The 15,282-nt window shown below is 65.4% G+C and overlaps 2 protein-coding genes across 6 annotated transcripts; both read left to right on the plus strand.

The window, feature by feature from the left end:
- Nucleotides 1-448: 448 nt before the first annotated feature.
- On the plus strand, nucleotides 449-10,744 carry PLEKHG5 (pleckstrin homology and RhoGEF domain containing G5). Of its 3 annotated transcripts, XM_051786165.1 has the most exons (22): nucleotides 449-750; nucleotides 1,943-2,019; nucleotides 4,065-4,194; nucleotides 4,374-4,476; nucleotides 4,555-4,615; nucleotides 4,721-4,812; nucleotides 4,889-5,025; nucleotides 5,102-5,250; nucleotides 6,842-7,027; nucleotides 7,197-7,367; nucleotides 7,440-7,535; nucleotides 7,617-7,667; nucleotides 7,778-7,927; nucleotides 8,003-8,113; nucleotides 8,181-8,330; nucleotides 8,405-8,542; nucleotides 8,742-8,861; nucleotides 8,963-9,095; nucleotides 9,167-9,282; nucleotides 9,365-9,501; nucleotides 9,575-10,363; nucleotides 10,471-10,744. In XM_051786165.1, the coding sequence occupies exons 3-22, from the start codon at nucleotides 4,152-4,154 to the stop codon at nucleotides 10,478-10,480; spliced, it is 2,943 nt and encodes a 980-aa protein (XP_051642125.1). In that variant the 5' UTR covers nucleotides 449-750; nucleotides 1,943-2,019; nucleotides 4,065-4,151; the 3' UTR covers nucleotides 10,481-10,744. The 3 variants fall into 3 exon arrangements, with proteins under 3 accessions (XP_051642125.1, XP_051642126.1, XP_051642127.1); XM_051786166.1 differs by lacking the exons at nucleotides 449-750; nucleotides 1,943-2,019 and adding an exon at nucleotides 2,657-2,673; XM_051786167.1 differs by lacking the exons at nucleotides 449-750; nucleotides 1,943-2,019; nucleotides 4,065-4,194; ... (3 more) ...; nucleotides 4,889-5,025; nucleotides 5,102-5,250 and adding an exon at nucleotides 6,070-6,645 and having other exon boundaries at nucleotides 10,471-10,742.
- A 186-nt stretch (nucleotides 10,745-10,930) lies between these two features.
- On the plus strand, nucleotides 10,931-15,216 carry TNFRSF25 (TNF receptor superfamily member 25). 3 transcript variants are annotated; one of them, XM_051786169.1, is made up of 7 exons: nucleotides 10,931-11,578; nucleotides 13,212-13,407; nucleotides 13,511-13,639; nucleotides 13,715-13,867; nucleotides 13,946-14,030; nucleotides 14,125-14,189; nucleotides 14,274-15,216. In XM_051786169.1, exons 1-7 carry the CDS (start codon nucleotides 11,549-11,551, stop codon nucleotides 14,882-14,884), a joined length of 1,269 nt encoding a protein of 422 aa, XP_051642129.1. In that variant the 5' UTR covers nucleotides 10,931-11,548; the 3' UTR covers nucleotides 14,885-15,216. The 3 variants fall into 3 exon arrangements, with proteins under 3 accessions (XP_051642129.1, XP_051642128.1, XP_051642130.1); XM_051786170.1 differs by lacking the exon at nucleotides 10,931-11,578 and adding an exon at nucleotides 12,174-12,890; XM_051786168.1 differs by lacking the exon at nucleotides 10,931-11,578 and having other exon boundaries at nucleotides 12,173-13,407.
- Nucleotides 15,217-15,282: the final 66 nt, after the last annotated feature.

Genomic DNA, 15,282 nt, shown 5'->3' on the forward strand with positions numbered 1-15,282 from the left:
GACCCCAGGATGTTTCTGTACTGGAAGAAGAGGGGTGCCTACGAGCTGGAGGCTTTGCCGGCCGGGCTGGCGGGGCTGGAGTACGAGGCAGTGGAGCGGTTTTCCTGGAGCTCCGGCCTGGACATCAGCGAGGAGCTCGGGGGTAGGTGGCTGGGGGGGATTCGAGCAGCCAGGGCTGTGGGCTGCTGTGGTTGGCCAAAGTCTCCAGCTGTGGCAAAGAGGGTGAGGGGCTGGGAGAAGCTCTCGCTGGAGCAGAGGTGCCACAGGGATGCCGTGGGAATGCTGCAGGTGCAGCTGGGGAGCACTCAGCAAACTGCCCCATGCCACCGGCAGCGCTCCCCCCGGCCCAGGCAGAGTTTGAAGCAGCCGGCTGCCGCCGTGCGCTCGGCTGCGAGGATGATCCGGTTTCAGACTTGTTTTCCGTCGCCGGGAGCGCCGGGCGTGATAGCACAGCCGGCAGCAGCGGCGGAGGTGACCAGGGGGAGGGGGGACAGGAGCTGATGGGGACAGGATCCCTCCTCCGGCCCCCGAGGTGGCTGGTGGGGACCCGGACACCCTCCTGCCTCTGCCAGAGACCGGGGGCCCCTGCGAGGAGCTCCCAGCCCGCGTGCCCGAGGCCCCGGTGCGTGTGTGACCCGCGGGCAGGGTCAGCGCCTGGGAACGGCCACGCGGCTTTGGCCGAGCCGGCGGCTCCGGCGCGGGGCTGGTCCCTGGCACCGCCGGCCCCTGCGAGCGGCCTCTAGGTTTTTGGTGAGTTTGGAAAACTTTCCCTCGGGTGCATGAAAGAATTTCTTATTTGCTTCCGTTATTATTCCCGATAGGTCAAGTGAAACGGCAGCGGCGGGGGGCGGGGGCCGGCCCATCCCGGGAGCGCTGCGGGGCGGCCGCGCAGACAGAGCCGTCATTGTGCTCCTGCCGCGGGGGCAGAGCCCGGCTCGGCTCCCGGCTCCGGCTCCCGGCCCGGCTCCCGGCTCCCGGCTCCTGCTCCCGGCTCCTGCTCCCGGCCCGGCTCCCGGGCGGCGACGGACCCAGCCCTGCCCGGCTGCTTCCGCGCCGTCATCCAGCAGCGCCCGTGGTGCCACGGCAGTCCCGGGATCACTCCCAGATGGGAGCTGGAGCAACCAGTTGCTTCCCTCTCTCCAGACAGAAGTAGCAGCTTTTTCGGTGCTGCCTCAAAAGGCATTTTAACCTGCAGACTGAGTCTAGCCTTGGCCTTGGCCATGGCCCTCTCGGGCTAGCATGGATGCTGTTTTTGTTGGCAGGAAGGATGCGGGAGAGGGGAATGGCGTGGCAGGGAAGCCCCTGTCCTGCTGGGCTGGTACAGCCGTGGCACCTGGCCTCTCCACATCCCTGGCATGGGCTCCCTCCCCAGCAGGCAGCTTCCCAGCCGTGCATCCCTGCCCGCAGTGGGGCTGTCCTGCCAGAGGGTGTCCGTAGTGCTCGTCTGCCACAAGCAGTCCGTTATTTTTAAACTATTAGATGCGACACATAACAAAAGCCTTCAAAATAGGATTTGTCCCTAAGGCCGATTTAACTGTCAAAGCTTAAAGTGGCTACTAAGCCCCGTTGGGAACTGACAGCAGCAGATTTAGTGTTCCTGCTGCAGCCCCAGGCCGTGCCAGCCCCAAGGGAGCTGGGGCAGATCTGTGTCCTCATCCTGTGCCTTGGGGTGCCGGGCAAGAGGTGCTGGATTCTCTCTCTGTGGAGCACACAGTGCCTTCCCTCAATGGGGATGCAGCGCTGGCTCTTGGGCATAGGGCTTCATCCTTCTGGATAGGCTGTGGGACAGGCGGGGGTGGGCAGGAGTGGGCAAGACCAGCTTCAGCTGAGCCTGTGTGCTTTGCCAAGCTCTTAAACCCAGGGTTTGTGTTTGTGGGGGTCTCAGCATGGCCCCAGGGGGTGGCTCTCATGGCACCCAGGCACTGATCCTCTCTTTCCACAGACGAGCCGTGCCCAGCGGAAGAGACAGTGCTGCGCTGCCAGAATCCCAACTGCGCCGGTGAGAGGAGGGCAGCCAAGGTGGGTCCTGCAGGTGGGGGCAGCACCGGCAGCTGCCTCCTGGCGTCGGTCTCATGGGTGAGAAGGGGCAGTGGATGGCTCTGCCCAACCTGCCGGTCCCTGAAGGGCCCCTGCCCTGGTTGGCAGCCCCTGGCGTGCCGTGTGCCCCAGCCCGTGCTGGGTGTGCATTCCTTGCTGGTGTCACGGTCCGGCTGGCGTTTAACGGCATGGTGGCTATTTGCCCATTTCCCCAAGCTGGCGTGATTGGAGCTAATATGCCCCAGCCCATCTGCTCCCCTGCTCACTAATGTGAGTCAAGGGTGGATTTAGTGTCTGTTCTCTCCCACTGCCTGTGCAGGGCTGGGCCGGACCCACACCCTGGCTCCCAAGCGAATCCCAGGGGTTTCTGTGTGGGGCTGCAGGCAGTGTCTCTGGTGTAGCAGGCAGGACAGCCCAGGCGTGCCAAGGGTGTGCCACAGCGCTCTGTTTGCATGCTGGGGTGACAGGGCCAGTGCCACAGCACTCTGTTTGCATGCTGGGGTGACAGGGCCAGTGCTGCTGGGGCACACGTGGCACTGAGCTGTGGTTGCCCAGTGGTGCAGCTGGGACTGCTGGGATCAACCCACTGAGGCCACCCTGCCGCTGTCACCAGAGACCCCTGACGGCGCCTGGCAGGTAGTGGGGGTTTGGTGGGTGGGCTGGTCAGTCTGGGGGCTTGTTCTGCTGTGGCAGGGTGCTGGATCTTGATCCCCCTCTCTTTGTGAGGTGCTTGCTGGGGGGTGGCGAAGCTGTCATGTGCTGGGACCGTGGCAGGGCTTGGACCAGGAGCTGATCCCTGGGGTGGGCAGAGAGGCTTGGCCATCCTGCCTGGCCCCTCCTGGGGGGTTGAGCCCAGGGATGAGCTGCTGGCACAGAGTGGATGAGGAGCATTGAGTACCTGTGGAGCAGCTGCCAAGGGTTCCAGGGGAGCCCACTGAGTGAGCACCAGCTGTGGCCATGCTCTCGCATGCAGGTGTCATGATGGCCACAGCGGTGTGAGGCACATGGTGGCAGAGGAGGAGGGTTGGGGGCACAGGGTGTCCTGGGGCTGTCTTGTGACCTGGGATAGGGCACTGGTGGGTACCGTGGCAGTGGCTGCTGCAGAGGGGCCGACGGCCCCTTGGAGAGCACGCGTGTGGTGGGAGCACGTCAGCTCTGACCTCAGCAGCACTGGGAGGAAGGAGGGCAGGAAGTGGGGGCGGCTGGAGCTGCACGGGTGCTTCCTCCCCACAACAGCACTACAGGCAAGCCCGGGCAGGGCTGGCTTCTCCCAGCAGCCCCTTGCAACCTTTTTCGTGCAGTGGCAATGGGGGTCCCACACAGGGATGGGGGTGTGTCAGTGGTGCAGCAGGGCTTGCTGGCAGTGGCTGGTGGCACCACAATCCCCTGGAGCGGGGCCAGCTGGAGCCCCCGGTGAGATGGGCGCTGGCCGGAGGTCACAGGCCATGCACTGTGCTGGGGGCCCAGCCGGGGGTTTAAAAATAACCCGCTGTGAATGCCCGGTGGGGCTGGGGCCACGGCCGTGGCCGCACACAATCGGAGGAAACGCGCCGGCTTCGAGCATTGTTTGGCCGCAGACGCTCGCTTCCTCCGTCCTGCTGTGGGGACATGGCTCTCATCAGCACAAAGGGGCTCTGGGGTGCCAGGGCGGTCTCCCAAGCCACTGGTGAGGTGTGAGTGCCATGGGCACAGGTGGCTGTCCCCCAGCTCCCTGTCCAAGCCTCAGCATGTGCAGCTGTCTCAGGGTCTCTGCTCATAGCGGTGGAGCAAGGAGGGGAATCCATGGTGCAGAAGGCCCTGTGTCATCACCATGTCCTGCAGAACCCACTGTCTCATGCCTGTGTCCCGTTCATGCTGCTTTCCTCGTGCCTGCTGTGGCCTCAGCATTCCCCGTGAGCAGTGTGCCAGCAGCAGTTGGGGATGGGAGAGGGGACCCAGCTGCTCGTGGTGCTGCCCATCCCTCCTGCCAGCATGCCATAGCTGGTGGCCCCAGGCAGGTGCTGCCTGACAAACGTGTGTCCCCGCAGGAATGCCACCACGTGGAGTGCCGGCAGCTGAGCCGCAGCGGCCCCCTCAGCCTGTGTGAAGTCTGCGACGGCCGCCTCCATGGCGCCATGCACTTCGATGGCCACATCCGCTTCGACCTGCCCCCTCAAGGTGAGCCGGGCCGAGCAGCCGCACCGCTGCTCCCACAGCTCCACGGCAGGGGTGCAGCGCAGGGTGGGAGTGATGGAATGCACTTGGGGCTGGTACAACACACGGGTGGGAGTGGGATGCAGTGGGAGCCAGCACGGGGTTGGGGAGGTGTCACAGCCCAGCTCGATGTCCGTTTGCAGGCTCCATCCTGGCCCGCAACATGTCAACGCGCTCGTGCCCCCCACGCACCAGCCCTGCCTCCGACGTGGAGGAGGAAGAGGAAGGTCCAGCAGAGAGCAGAGGGTGAGCCCCCGGCCTTGTATGTCCCGTGTGGCCCCAGCCCACGGCGTCCTCGTAACTCTGCCCTTTCTGTGCCCACAGGGAACGCAGGAGCTCGGCACTGAAGCTGCCTAAAAAGAAGGCTTGGCGCAGGCACACAGATGTAAGGCACCAGCCCCTCTCCCCGGGGCACTTGGCAGGGCAGCAGCATGGCCCTGGTGGGTGGGAGGGAGAGACCCCTGGGTGAGCGGCTGCTGCCTCCCCCCAGGACCCCAGCAAGGAGTGCTTCACCCTGAAGTTCGACCTCAGCGTCGACATTGAGGCAGAGATTGTGCCGGCTGTGAAGAAAAAGTCACTGGGGTGAGTTTGCTGGGGACAGGTATGGGGACAATGTGGGGACTGATGCAGAGACGGAGGTGGGGCTTGTGTCCTGCAGGGAGGTGCTGCTGCCGGTGTTCGAGAGGAAGGCGATCGAGCTGGGCAAGGTGGACATCTACCTGGACCAGTCCCACACACCACTGTCCCTGCAGTTCGAGGCGTTCCGCTTCGGGGGGCACTACCTGCGGGTGAAAGGTGCGGTGGGGACCTGGCAGAAGGCTCAGCTGCCTCAGGGCTCCCAGGAGACACTGACAACCTGATGCTCCCACAGCCAAGCCTGGGGATGAGTTGAAGGTGGAGCAGGCAGTGCGGGACGCCAGGTCGGCCAGCCTGCCCATCCTGCACCCTGGCAGCACCGCTGCAGTCCTCGGGCCAGTCCTGGAGCCACTGCCAGGATGCCGAGAGGGCACCGACAGCCTGGTGAGTGCCAGTGCCAGCTCTGGGAAGGAGGAACTGGGGAGGGGATGGTAGGGGGTGTGATCCCCCTGTAGCCGTTCTTTTTGGGAAGATGGGTAATGAGACAGCAACATGGTGTCTTCTTGATGGCCTCATGGGGTGTGGCTGAAGATCCTGCTGGAGTCCCCAAGAGCCACTTTGCCTCCTGACTGTGCTGTGCTGGCTATGCTGTGCTGGCTGTGCCACAGTAGTGTAGCAGCTCAAGCAGTGGCACCAGCCCTGTGGCTGTGCCAGGTACAGGATGCCACCAAAGCTAAGGCAAATAGGAGCCTTGGGGGCCCCAGCAGTGGCTGCCACTTGGTGCCACCTTGGCCCTGGGATTCGCCCTGGCCCCAGGACTCGCCCTTGGCTGCTGGCCCTCCTGTCCACAGTACCTGGCAGCTGCTGAGCACAGCTCAGTCCTGCCCCGTGGACCCTGTCCCCAGATAAGGCGTGGGGCTGGGCTGGGCACGACTCCTGTGGGAGGAGAGTGTTGGGCCCGTGGGGAGCAGCTCTGCAGGGGCTGGTCAGGGAGACACAGTGCTCACTTTTGTGCCAGCAGGCCCTGAGGGTGGCAAGCTGGCTGTGTGGCCGGGGCTGGTGGCCACCCGTGTCCAGCACTATGATGCCTGGCTGCGGGACCGGCACAGCCCTGGCAGGGCAGGGGGGCCAGTGGGCAACCAGCCACCCCTGCAGGGCTCTCAGTCCCGGCCGCCTTCCTGGGGGCAGGCGGGTGCTGAGCTGCACCAGGGCGATAGGGCTGGCGGCGGCCGGGGCACCTGGGGACGTGGCAGCGCAGTGAGTAAGGGGGACAGTGCCTGTGGCGGCTTTTCCTGCCTGGGTTCGGGGACGTGGCAGGGTGTGGGGCTGTGCTGGCGGTGGTGGCAGCACCGTGCCACTTCCCAGGGCTCAGTGGCAGGCAGGGAGCCCCGGCCCTGCTGCCCTTTGTGCCACGGTAAGGAGATGGCAGCGGCCACGTTCCGGCACAGCCCCGAGACACGCGGGGAGCAGCCGGTGCAGCGGTGCCCGGGGTGGAGGGAGCCACTTGGCTGTGACCCAGCTCCTGCGACCGGCTGGGGGGCTTTGATCTCCGCCGGTGAATTGTTCAGTTCTGGTAGCTTATCTGCGAGGAGGGAAATTAGGTTTTCGGCTCTGGCCCCACCTCCTTTTGTTTCGGAGGAGCCCGGCCACAGCCTGCCCGGCCCCGGCTGTGCCGTCGGAGCCGGGAGCACGGCTGGACAGGCGGCTTGGCTGGGTCTGTGCCCCTCGGGATGTCGTGAGCCCCCGTGCTGCTGGGGCCGCTTGCCCATGGCCGGCTGGGCTCGGCCAGGCAGCACCCGGGGTCCTGCACCCCCGGGGCCCTGCACCCCCGGGATGCAGGTAGGCAGGTCAGTGCGGGCAGGGGAGCGTGGCCGGAGGACACACTGCCCAGGGCTGCCGTCTGGGTGTCTGTCCCACGGTGCTCGAGGTCAGCCCTGCTGGAGCGTCACGCTGTGCCACGCCACTGTCCCCATCCCAGTGCCATGGCCAGGCTGCCGAGCGCTGACCCCGGGGGCACTGACTGTCCCTGCTGCAGGCTCTTAGCCGGCGGAGGAAGAACATGACGGAATTCCTGGGGGACACCAGCATTCCCAGCCCTGAGCTGGCTCTGCACATCGGCAGCTCCCTGCCCACCAATGGCACCGACACCTGGAAGAACCGCGCTGCCAGCCGCTTCAGTGGCTTCTTCGGCTCTGGCACCAGCGTGGGCTCCTTCGGGCGGGTAGGTTGGACACAGGCATGGCGAGGGGGCACGGGAGCTGCCTGCGGCTGTGCTGGGGAGCTGGGATGGGTCCCCTGGGGCTCGAGCCCCCTAGTTCCACAGGCGGGGCAAAGGGGTCTGTGGCACATGCCCACTGGCCTCTGCCCAGCTGCTCTGCCCCCTGCTTCAGGAGACTGAGAAGCTGGAGCAGCTGGCAAACAGGCTGCACGCCTACGGCACCTTCGGGCTGCCCAAGCTGCCGCCCCAGCTCCGCTTTGACCGTGACTCCTGGGAGGAGGATGGGGATGAGGCTGGGCTGGCACTGGAGGACAGCTGGCAGCAGATCATCCAGGGAGCAGAGGTAGGGCTAGGGGCTGGGAGGCCATGGGGGCTCTGCTCAGCCCTGGCACGGTGCTGACGCTCAGCCTGGCAGGCCCTGTCACGCCGGCAGTGCCACCAGCAGGAAGCCATCTGGGAGCTGCTGCACACCGAGGCCACCTACATCCGCAAGCTCAGAGTCATTACCGATGTGAGTGCTGGTGGACGCTGCGCCGTGCTGGGGCCAGGGGCAATGGCTGCAGCCCGCCAGCTCCCTGCTCTCTCCCCACAGCTCTTCCTCTGCTGCCTGCTGAACCTGCAGGAATCAGGGCTGCTCTGTGAGGTGAGCAGAGAGGCTTGTGGGGGCCAGGGGTGTTGGGGATGGCTCCTCAGCCTGGCAATGCTGCAAGATGCAGGTGCCGTCCCCCAGCACTGCCCACCTCACCTCCACAGGTGGATGTCGAGCGGCTCTTCAGCAACATTGGGGAGATCATCCGGCTGCACTGCGAGCTGTGGCGCAGCGTCATGGCCCCGGTGCTGGCCAAGGCACGACGGACTGGGGCACTGCTTGACCCCATTGACTTCCTCAATGGTTTCAAGACGGTGAGTGGGGACCCCAGGCCATTGTGGAGGGCAATGCCATGCTGTGCCCCATGGTGACCCCTCTGCGCCTCCCAGTTCGGGTCCCTCTTCAAGCCTTACGTGCGGTACTGCATGGAGGAGGAGGGATGCATGGAGTACATGCGGGCACTGCTGCGGGACAGCGAGCTCTTCCGCACCTATGTGACGGTAAGGGGAGAGTGGGGACCGGGGCTGGGACTGGGGCAGTACTGGCACTGACACCTGCATGCCACAGTGGGCCGAAAAGCACGAGCAGTGCAGCCGTCTGAAGTTGAGCGACATGCTGGTGAAGCCCCACCAACGCCTCACCAAGTACCCACTGCTCCTCAAGTCCGTGCTGAAGAAGACAGATGACCCACGTGCCCGTGACGCCATTACCACCATGGTAAGGGTACGGGGGTGGGGGGCAACAGGGTTGGTCCCCCCAGCCCCTCAAACCCACTGCCAACCCCTCCACAGATTGGCTCTGTGGAGCGTTTCATCAATGACGTCAACTCACGGATGCGCCAGCGGCAAGAGCGGCAGCGCCTGGCCACCATCCTCAGCCGCATCGACACCTACGAGGTGGTGGAGGGCAGCACAGATGAAGTGGACAAGGTAGACTGGGCATGGGGGAGCTGCTGTCCTCTGCCATGTCATGCCATGCCACGCTATGCCATTTAATGCCACTCTCTGCCACACTGCACTACCAACCCTATGTCACTTCATGCCAAGCCACCCCATGCTATGTCATGCCATGTCACCCTATGCCATGTTATCCCATGCACCCCATGCTGATGCTGGTGGCTCCCGGCAGCTACTGAAGGAATTCCTGCGGCTGGACCTGACAGCCCCCATCCCCGGCACCTCCCCAGAGGACACCCGGCAGCTCCTCCTTGAGGGCAGCCTGCGCATGCGGGAAGGTAAAGACAGCAAGGTGAGGACTGCAGGGGACGAGGGGACCTCGGCTGCGGCCCCTGCCCACCTGCCCTCACTCACTGTGCCAACCAGCAACCACGGCCCCACTCTCACTCCCAGATGGATGTCTACTGTTTCCTCTTCACCGACCTCTTCCTCATCACCAAGCCCCTAAAGAAGGCTGAGCGCACCAAGGTGATCCGGCAGCCCTTGCTGGTGGACAAGGTTGTCTGCCGAGAGCTCAGGGACCCAGGTGAGCAGCACTAGGGGGAAGGGAGTCTGCAGAGGGGGGTCCCTGATGTGGCTGACAGCCTCTGCCCACAGGCTCCTTCCTCCTCATCTACCTGAACGAGCTGGGGAGCGCTGTGGCTGCCTACACCTTCCAGGCCAGCGGGCAGTCTTTGTGCCGCAGCTGGGTCGAGGCGGTGCGCAATGCCCAGGTGAGGGGGTATGGGGCTGCGCAGGGGACCCACAGGTGCCCTGTGCACAACCTGGTCCTCGCTGATGCCTTCCCTTTCCCAGAACCTGCTGCAGCAGCTGCGGCAGCGCCGGTGCATGGAAGAGGAGGAGGAGGAGGAGGACGGCGGGAGCGGCACCTCAGCTGCCAGTTCACCTACCATCCTGCGCCGCAGCAGTGCCAGCCCAGACTCACAGCAGTGGTAGGGAACGGGAGGGGGGCCCTGCACACCCCTGGCCTGGCACAGCCCCCTCCTCACCCTCCTGCTCCTACAGCCCCTCTGACGGTTCCACTGAGACGCTCGCCATGGTGGCAGCAGACGGCGGTGATGAGCTCTCCTCCCCAGACTGGGACACAGGACCCTTCAGATCGACCTCAGACAGCTCCTCCGTTGGCACCAGCACCTCCATCAGCACTGGCACCTCTGCGGACACCTCCACCGAGACCCCCACCCAGGAGCTGCCTGCAGGCGCTCTGCCTGTGCCCCTGCCCCATGGCATGGCCTCCCCGGCTGGCGGCTGCCGCTCGTCTTCCATCGACAGCGCCTACGGCACACTCTCACCTGCCTCACTGCGGGACTTCAGCCAGCAGCCAGATGGGGTGGCTGAGGAGGGGCGGGAGCCCTCCCTGGCCCCCCCAGCTCCACGGCCCCCCTCACCACGGCTGCGCCGCCGCACCCCAGTGCAGCTCCTGCCCTGCCCAGCCAGGGTGCTTAAGTCCAAGTCAGAGGCCAACCTGCCACAGCTCCTGTCCCCCACTTCCCCAGGCCCCTTAAGCCAGAGCCGCAGCCTCTCTGACCTCTCTGCTGGCTCCCCCCAGACTAACCAAGCCCCTGTGCACCCAACTGCCTCTGGCAGCAGTGGCAGCTCCACGTCCGAGCTCTCGGAGCCTGAGGAGCCAGTGAAGAGCCCGGTCTCCCTCCCAGGGGAGCTCAGGCGTGACCCCCCACCTCCTGCCCACCGGACCCTCTCAGACCCGCAGTCGGCACGGCACCGCAAGCTGACGCTGGCGCAGCTGTACCGGATCCACGCCACGCTGATGCTCAACTCCACGCTGACGGCCTCGTAAGCACATGCTGCCTGTTCCCAAGGGGTGCCCTGGCCCTCCTAGGGGCTACCCAGGGGCTGGGTCCCAGCACTGAGGGCATCTCTCCCCACTCTGTGCCTTGCAGGGAGGTCTGAGAGCCGCCGGCATGGAAAGCACAGACGCGCAGATGCACCAAGGAGCTGCTCCTGCTTCTAACCATAGCGTAATGCCAGGGCTGGGCAGAGCGAGCACTGGGATGCCACGCTGGTGGGGACATGGATGGGGATGCAGACCAGTCCCCTTGGCGAGGATGTGCTCTGGGCACGGCAGTGCGGGGCTGGACATGGCACGTGGCTTGTGCTGGACCCTTGTCCACAGAGACGAGAGTTGTTGGGCAGGGGGCCCTGGGGCCGTGGGGGGCTGTGGGGGGCTGTGGGGCAGCTCCTGTGGGCGACGAAGGGATGACAATGTCGGCAATGGTGAGTGGGGAAGATGCTGAGAGGGATGCAGTGCCAGTGGCATGGTGCTGCAGGCGGTGCAGGGAGGAGGCTGGGGCTTGTGGCAGAAGGGGACGGTGCGGGGCTGGGGTGGGTTTGCCCTGTGTGGTGGCAGTAGGTGGCAGTGCCCAAGGCCAGAGTATGAGAGTTGTGGTGGGAGCCCCCCCATGCCAGGCTGCACTCCACGTCCCAGCTGAGCAATAAACCCAGCTGGTCCCCACTCGCGCCCGCCTCGCCTCTCCTTCAGCCATGGCAACACCCAGGGCTGGGCAGCACCGGGGTGGGTGAGGCAAAGCTGAGGGAGCCCCTCGGGGGCAGGTGAAGAGGGGACTGGGGCCAGTTTCAGCCTCCTGTTCCAGGGCTCAGGATGGGGATGGAGCCCTGGGGTGAGGGTCAGCGCTGCTCCCTGCATGCTGTACATCCCCCCCCAACCTCCGCTACCCTGGGTTTGTGCCAGCGGGTGAGGGAGGGCGGCGGTGCTCCTGTCATGTGGTTTCATATCCCCTGGACTCATTTCCAAAAAAGCATTTCCTCCTGCTGCGGTTGGGTGTAAAAGCCTGTGTGGGGAGGGCTGGCGCTCACTCACCACGCGTTGCGTGCTGCTGGCGGTGGCCATGGGGTGCCGGGGCACCCTGCCTGAGCACTGAGCTGCCCTGACACCCAACCGCGCCCGCCACCCTGGTCCCCTCACTGCCCTGGCATGAACCAACCGCATCGGCCACAAGGATGAAGTGTTGCTGCCCTGGGGTGGCTTGGGTGAGTGTGCCGGCATGCGGGTCCCGTGGAGCCCTGGCACCAGCTGTGGGGTGTCCCAGGGCCGTGGCTGAAATGGGTCTGGAGGAGGGAGGGAGGAAGGTGGAGTAACTCCAGTGCCGAACGTTTCAAACACGCTTGCCCCTCTGGCTAACATCTGGGACTGGTCTCTGCTGCACCGAAGCACCCGTGGTGTGGCTTGGCTACAGGGGCCACAGGCATGGCACAGCCGCGAAGATCGCAGACACGGACACAATGCGGTCGTGGAGAGTGTGGGCTCAGTCACGGGGCAGCAGGTAGGGCAGTGCCACGAGGACTGGCTGTGCCGACAGCCCGCGGGTTCAGGTCACGCTGCCGGCGGTGGGGCTGCCCTCGGGGCTGGGGAGTGGCTGTCCCGGCACTCGGATGAGGGGAGCAGAGGCCGCGCCGTGGGCGGGAGCAGCGCTGGCGGTGGGAAGCGGTGTCTGTGCCCACTCGCAGCCGCCACGGGCGTGCCCGCCGCTGCTCCGTGCCCACCGCTCCCCTGCCCGCCGGGCACCTGCTCCCCACGCCGGCCGGGGGGCTGCCGGGGGGCTGCAGGGGGGCTGCAGGGGGGCTGCGGGCAGGGTGTGCTGACAGGGCCATGCCTCGGCGCTGACTCAGACGTGCCGCTGGCAGCCGGGGCTGCGGCAGCCGCCCTGCTCTGCGTGCGGGCGGCCCAGCGCGGTTTCCAGTCTGCCGGTGGCGGCGGGTTTAGCAGAAAATGATTCAGCTGCAGTAATCGGGGCCATCACGGCTGGGAAATCCAGCCCCCAGCGAGGAATCCCCTGGTTCCCTGCCCACACTGCCAGCGCCACGGCCCTCCCGGGTCCCTGCCCTGCCCGTGGAAGGGGTATCAGCGTGGGCACCTCCTCGCCGCCCCCCCGGGGCTGTCTGGGCAGAGGGGCTGCCCTGCGTGTAGCACCTGGCACCCCGCGGGGGAGCTGTGACCTACTTTGGAAAGCGCACACAAGGCGTGATAGCATCGGGGAGAGTGTGAGCCAGGCACGGCTTCCTCTCGGGGCGGAAATCACCTCCTCTGCGAGGGAGATAAACCCCAGGAAAGTTTAAGCTGGCAGAGTTAACCCCCCCCGCGCCTGGCTGCCGACAACTCCCTGGACCTGCAATCCATGGCACCACCAGCAGCGCGCCCGACTCACTCGTCCCCATCCCTGGGGACACGGCAGGGCTCCTGTCGTCACAGGTGGTCGAGCTTCCCGGCACCACTCCCCAACCAGCCTGGAAGCACCCTTTGCAGAGCGCACAGGGGCACCTGACAGCAGCCATCTGGGCACAGGTTGTGGCACAGTGGCCCCCACAGGGCCAGCAGGAAGTGGCTTGCTCTTGTGGGGCGGGAAAGGCAGTGCACAGGGGCTGCCACGGGGCATTCCCTGCCCTGGAGCAGCACACCCGCGCAGCTCAAGGGCACAGGACCACCAATCCAGCCATTCTGCCCTGCACAGGCACTGGTGTCCACATGGTACGGGACCTGGCTCTGGCTCCAGTAGCCCATCATAAGTGGCTGGGAGTGGAGCATGGTGTGAGGGCCATCCCCCATGGGTCCATGGCTCCTGGGGCACCCTGGCTGCCCGCAGCCCTGCTCTCTCTTTGCCCACAGGTGATCCTGGCAGTGCTGGGGCTGGCAGCCAGCAAATTACAGCCCCTGGGGTGGCAGAACCACACCATGCTGCGAGGACAGCGGGTCCTGGTGCAGCCACTCACCCGCCTGCGGAGACATGTCACCAGACACCCCTGCCCTGCTGGCATGAACTGGATCGAGCGTACTCACCAGTGCTGTCGCCAGTGTCCTGCAGGTGAGTGCTGCCTGGCCCGTGTGGCATGGCATGGCACACTGTGGCAACAGAAGGTGTGTTACCCCGTGTGGCCCTGCTTCCTGTCACTTCGCTGTCCCTGCAGGGACATACCTGCACCAGCCCTGCACAAGCCACAACGACAGGGTCTGCAATCCCTGTCCCATCGGGACCTTCCGCTCCCAGCCCAACACCTTGACAGAGTGCCAGGCTTGCTACGAGTGTGACCGACAAGGTGAGCTGGGATCACACCATGCTGTGCTGTGCCATGCAGCGCAGTGCTGTGCCACTCACTGCCTGCTTTCTGCAGCTTTCCAGAGTGTTCTGAGCAACTGCTCGGCCACCAGCAACGTTGCCTGTGGCTGCGAGCCCGGATACTTCCGTGTCTGCCTCGACAAGAGCTGCAGCGAGTTCTCATGTCGGAAGTGCCAGCCCTGCACTGGGCGCCTCATCCAGCAGCCCTGTGAGTGCTGCCAGCCGCCCCTGCTGGCTGTGCCACCTCTGGCTGTGCCACCCTCCCTCATGCCCACCCTCTCTCCAGGCTCAGAGACTCAGGACACACTCTGTGAGAGCAGCTGCAAGCCTGACTTCTACACCGAGGGCGACGAGTGCCGGCCGTGCCACATGTAAGCACTGACCCTCGCTGTGTCCCAGCTGGGGACAGGTGTGGGGCCTGTGGCACAGCACAGCATGGTGCCCATGGCTCCCCTCTCCTTGCAGGAGCACCCTGGACACGTGCAGCAAAGAGTGCCAGCAAGTGTGTGGCAGCAGCAGCAGTGGCCAAGGTATGGGGGTTATGGAGCTGGGGGTAGTGGTGTGGGATCATCGTGCTGGATGGTTGATGAGAACACTCCTGCTGCTCCTTGCAGACTCAGGTCTGGAGTACATCCTGTTGGGACTCACTGGGCCCCTCTTCCTGGGTGCCCTTGTCATCTACCACAAGAGGAAGAGGCTCCGGCATGATGCCCTGGCACCTGGTCCCCTGCCCACAGCACAGGCAGGCACCTCCATGGCTGGGGCTGTGGCCACACCGTGGTGCCAGTTCAGTGTCCCAGGGTGGGACAGCCTGTGCTGGACCCAGCCGTGCTCCCCACACGGGACAGATCGTGCCACTGTCACGGTGAGGCAGAGCCCCAAGCACCAGGCCCTGCTGCGTGAGCAGCTCAGTGACGAGGAGGAGCCCTCTGCCCCACCGGAGCCCCGCAGTGCCCTGCTGCAGGGCAGCCAGCTCTATGCTGTCATCGACGCTGTGCCAGTACGGCGTTGGAAGGAGTTCATGCGGATGCTGGAGCTGCGGGAGGCGGAGATTGAGCTGGTGGAGCTGGAGGTGGCCCACATCCGTGACCAGCAGTATGAGATGCTGAAGCGCTGGTGCCAGCAGACCAGCGCCACGCTGGACCGTGTCTTTGCTGCGCTGGAGCGCATGGAGCTGGCCGGCTGCGCCGAGGCCCTGCGCCAGAGCCTGCCAGCGGGGCCCTAGCCCCCAGCGTCACCCCATGGCACAGGGAGGTCCTGGCACCTTCACATCTCACTGGGCACCTCTGCTGTGCCATACCCCTAAGTATTGTTACTTATGCCGTGTAGACATTTTATGTCACTTTTATGTCCCCTTCCTACCCACTGTCCCCCTCTATTTATGTCCCCCTGCTCCCAGGGCTAGGAGGGACCCCATGCCCCAGCAGGTCGGCTGCCTGGCCACTCGCAGGACGAGCGGGCACCGAGCCCACTGCAAACCCATGGGACAGTTCTCAAGGCTGCCCGCTGCCGGGCGTGCCTGTGCTCACCCCAATAAAGTGGCGTGTTTTCCATCGGCCGGCCCCCTCTCTTCCTCGCAGGGCTGCACCAGCAAGGCACTGAGGCACTGCTGACCTCAGGGCC

Source organism: Manacus candei, unplaced genomic scaffold (genome assembly GCF_025592945.1).
Source record: "Manacus candei isolate 608988 ecotype Guabito, Panama unplaced genomic scaffold, ASM2559294v1 h1tg000022l, whole genome shotgun sequence".
Classification (NCBI taxonomy): Eukaryota; Metazoa; Chordata; class Aves; order Passeriformes; family Pipridae; genus Manacus; species Manacus candei.

Excerpts from the sequence above, each read along its gene's own strand:
- TNFRSF25 (XM_051786168.1), top strand. The coding sequence starts at position 13,071 with ATGGTACGGGACCTGGCTCTGGCTCCAGTAGCCCATCATAAGTGGCTG. Across the intron at positions 13,408-13,510 it reads CTGTCGCCAGTGTCCTGCAG|GGACATACCTGCACCAGCCC; the intron begins GTGAGTGCTGCC and ends CTGTCCCTGCAG. Across the intron at positions 14,031-14,124 it reads GAGTGCCGGCCGTGCCACAT|GAGCACCCTGGACACGTGCA; the intron begins GTAAGCACTGAC and ends CTCTCCTTGCAG.
- PLEKHG5 (XM_051786165.1), top strand. The coding sequence starts at position 4,152 with ATGCACTTCGATGGCCACATCCGCTTCGACCTGCCCCCTCAAG. Across the intron at positions 5,251-6,841 it reads GAGAGGGCACCGACAGCCTG|GCTCTTAGCCGGCGGAGGAA; the intron begins GTGAGTGCCAGT and ends TCCCTGCTGCAG. Across the intron at positions 7,536-7,616 it reads AGCTCAGAGTCATTACCGAT|CTCTTCCTCTGCTGCCTGCT; the intron begins GTGAGTGCTGGT and ends CTCTCCCCACAG.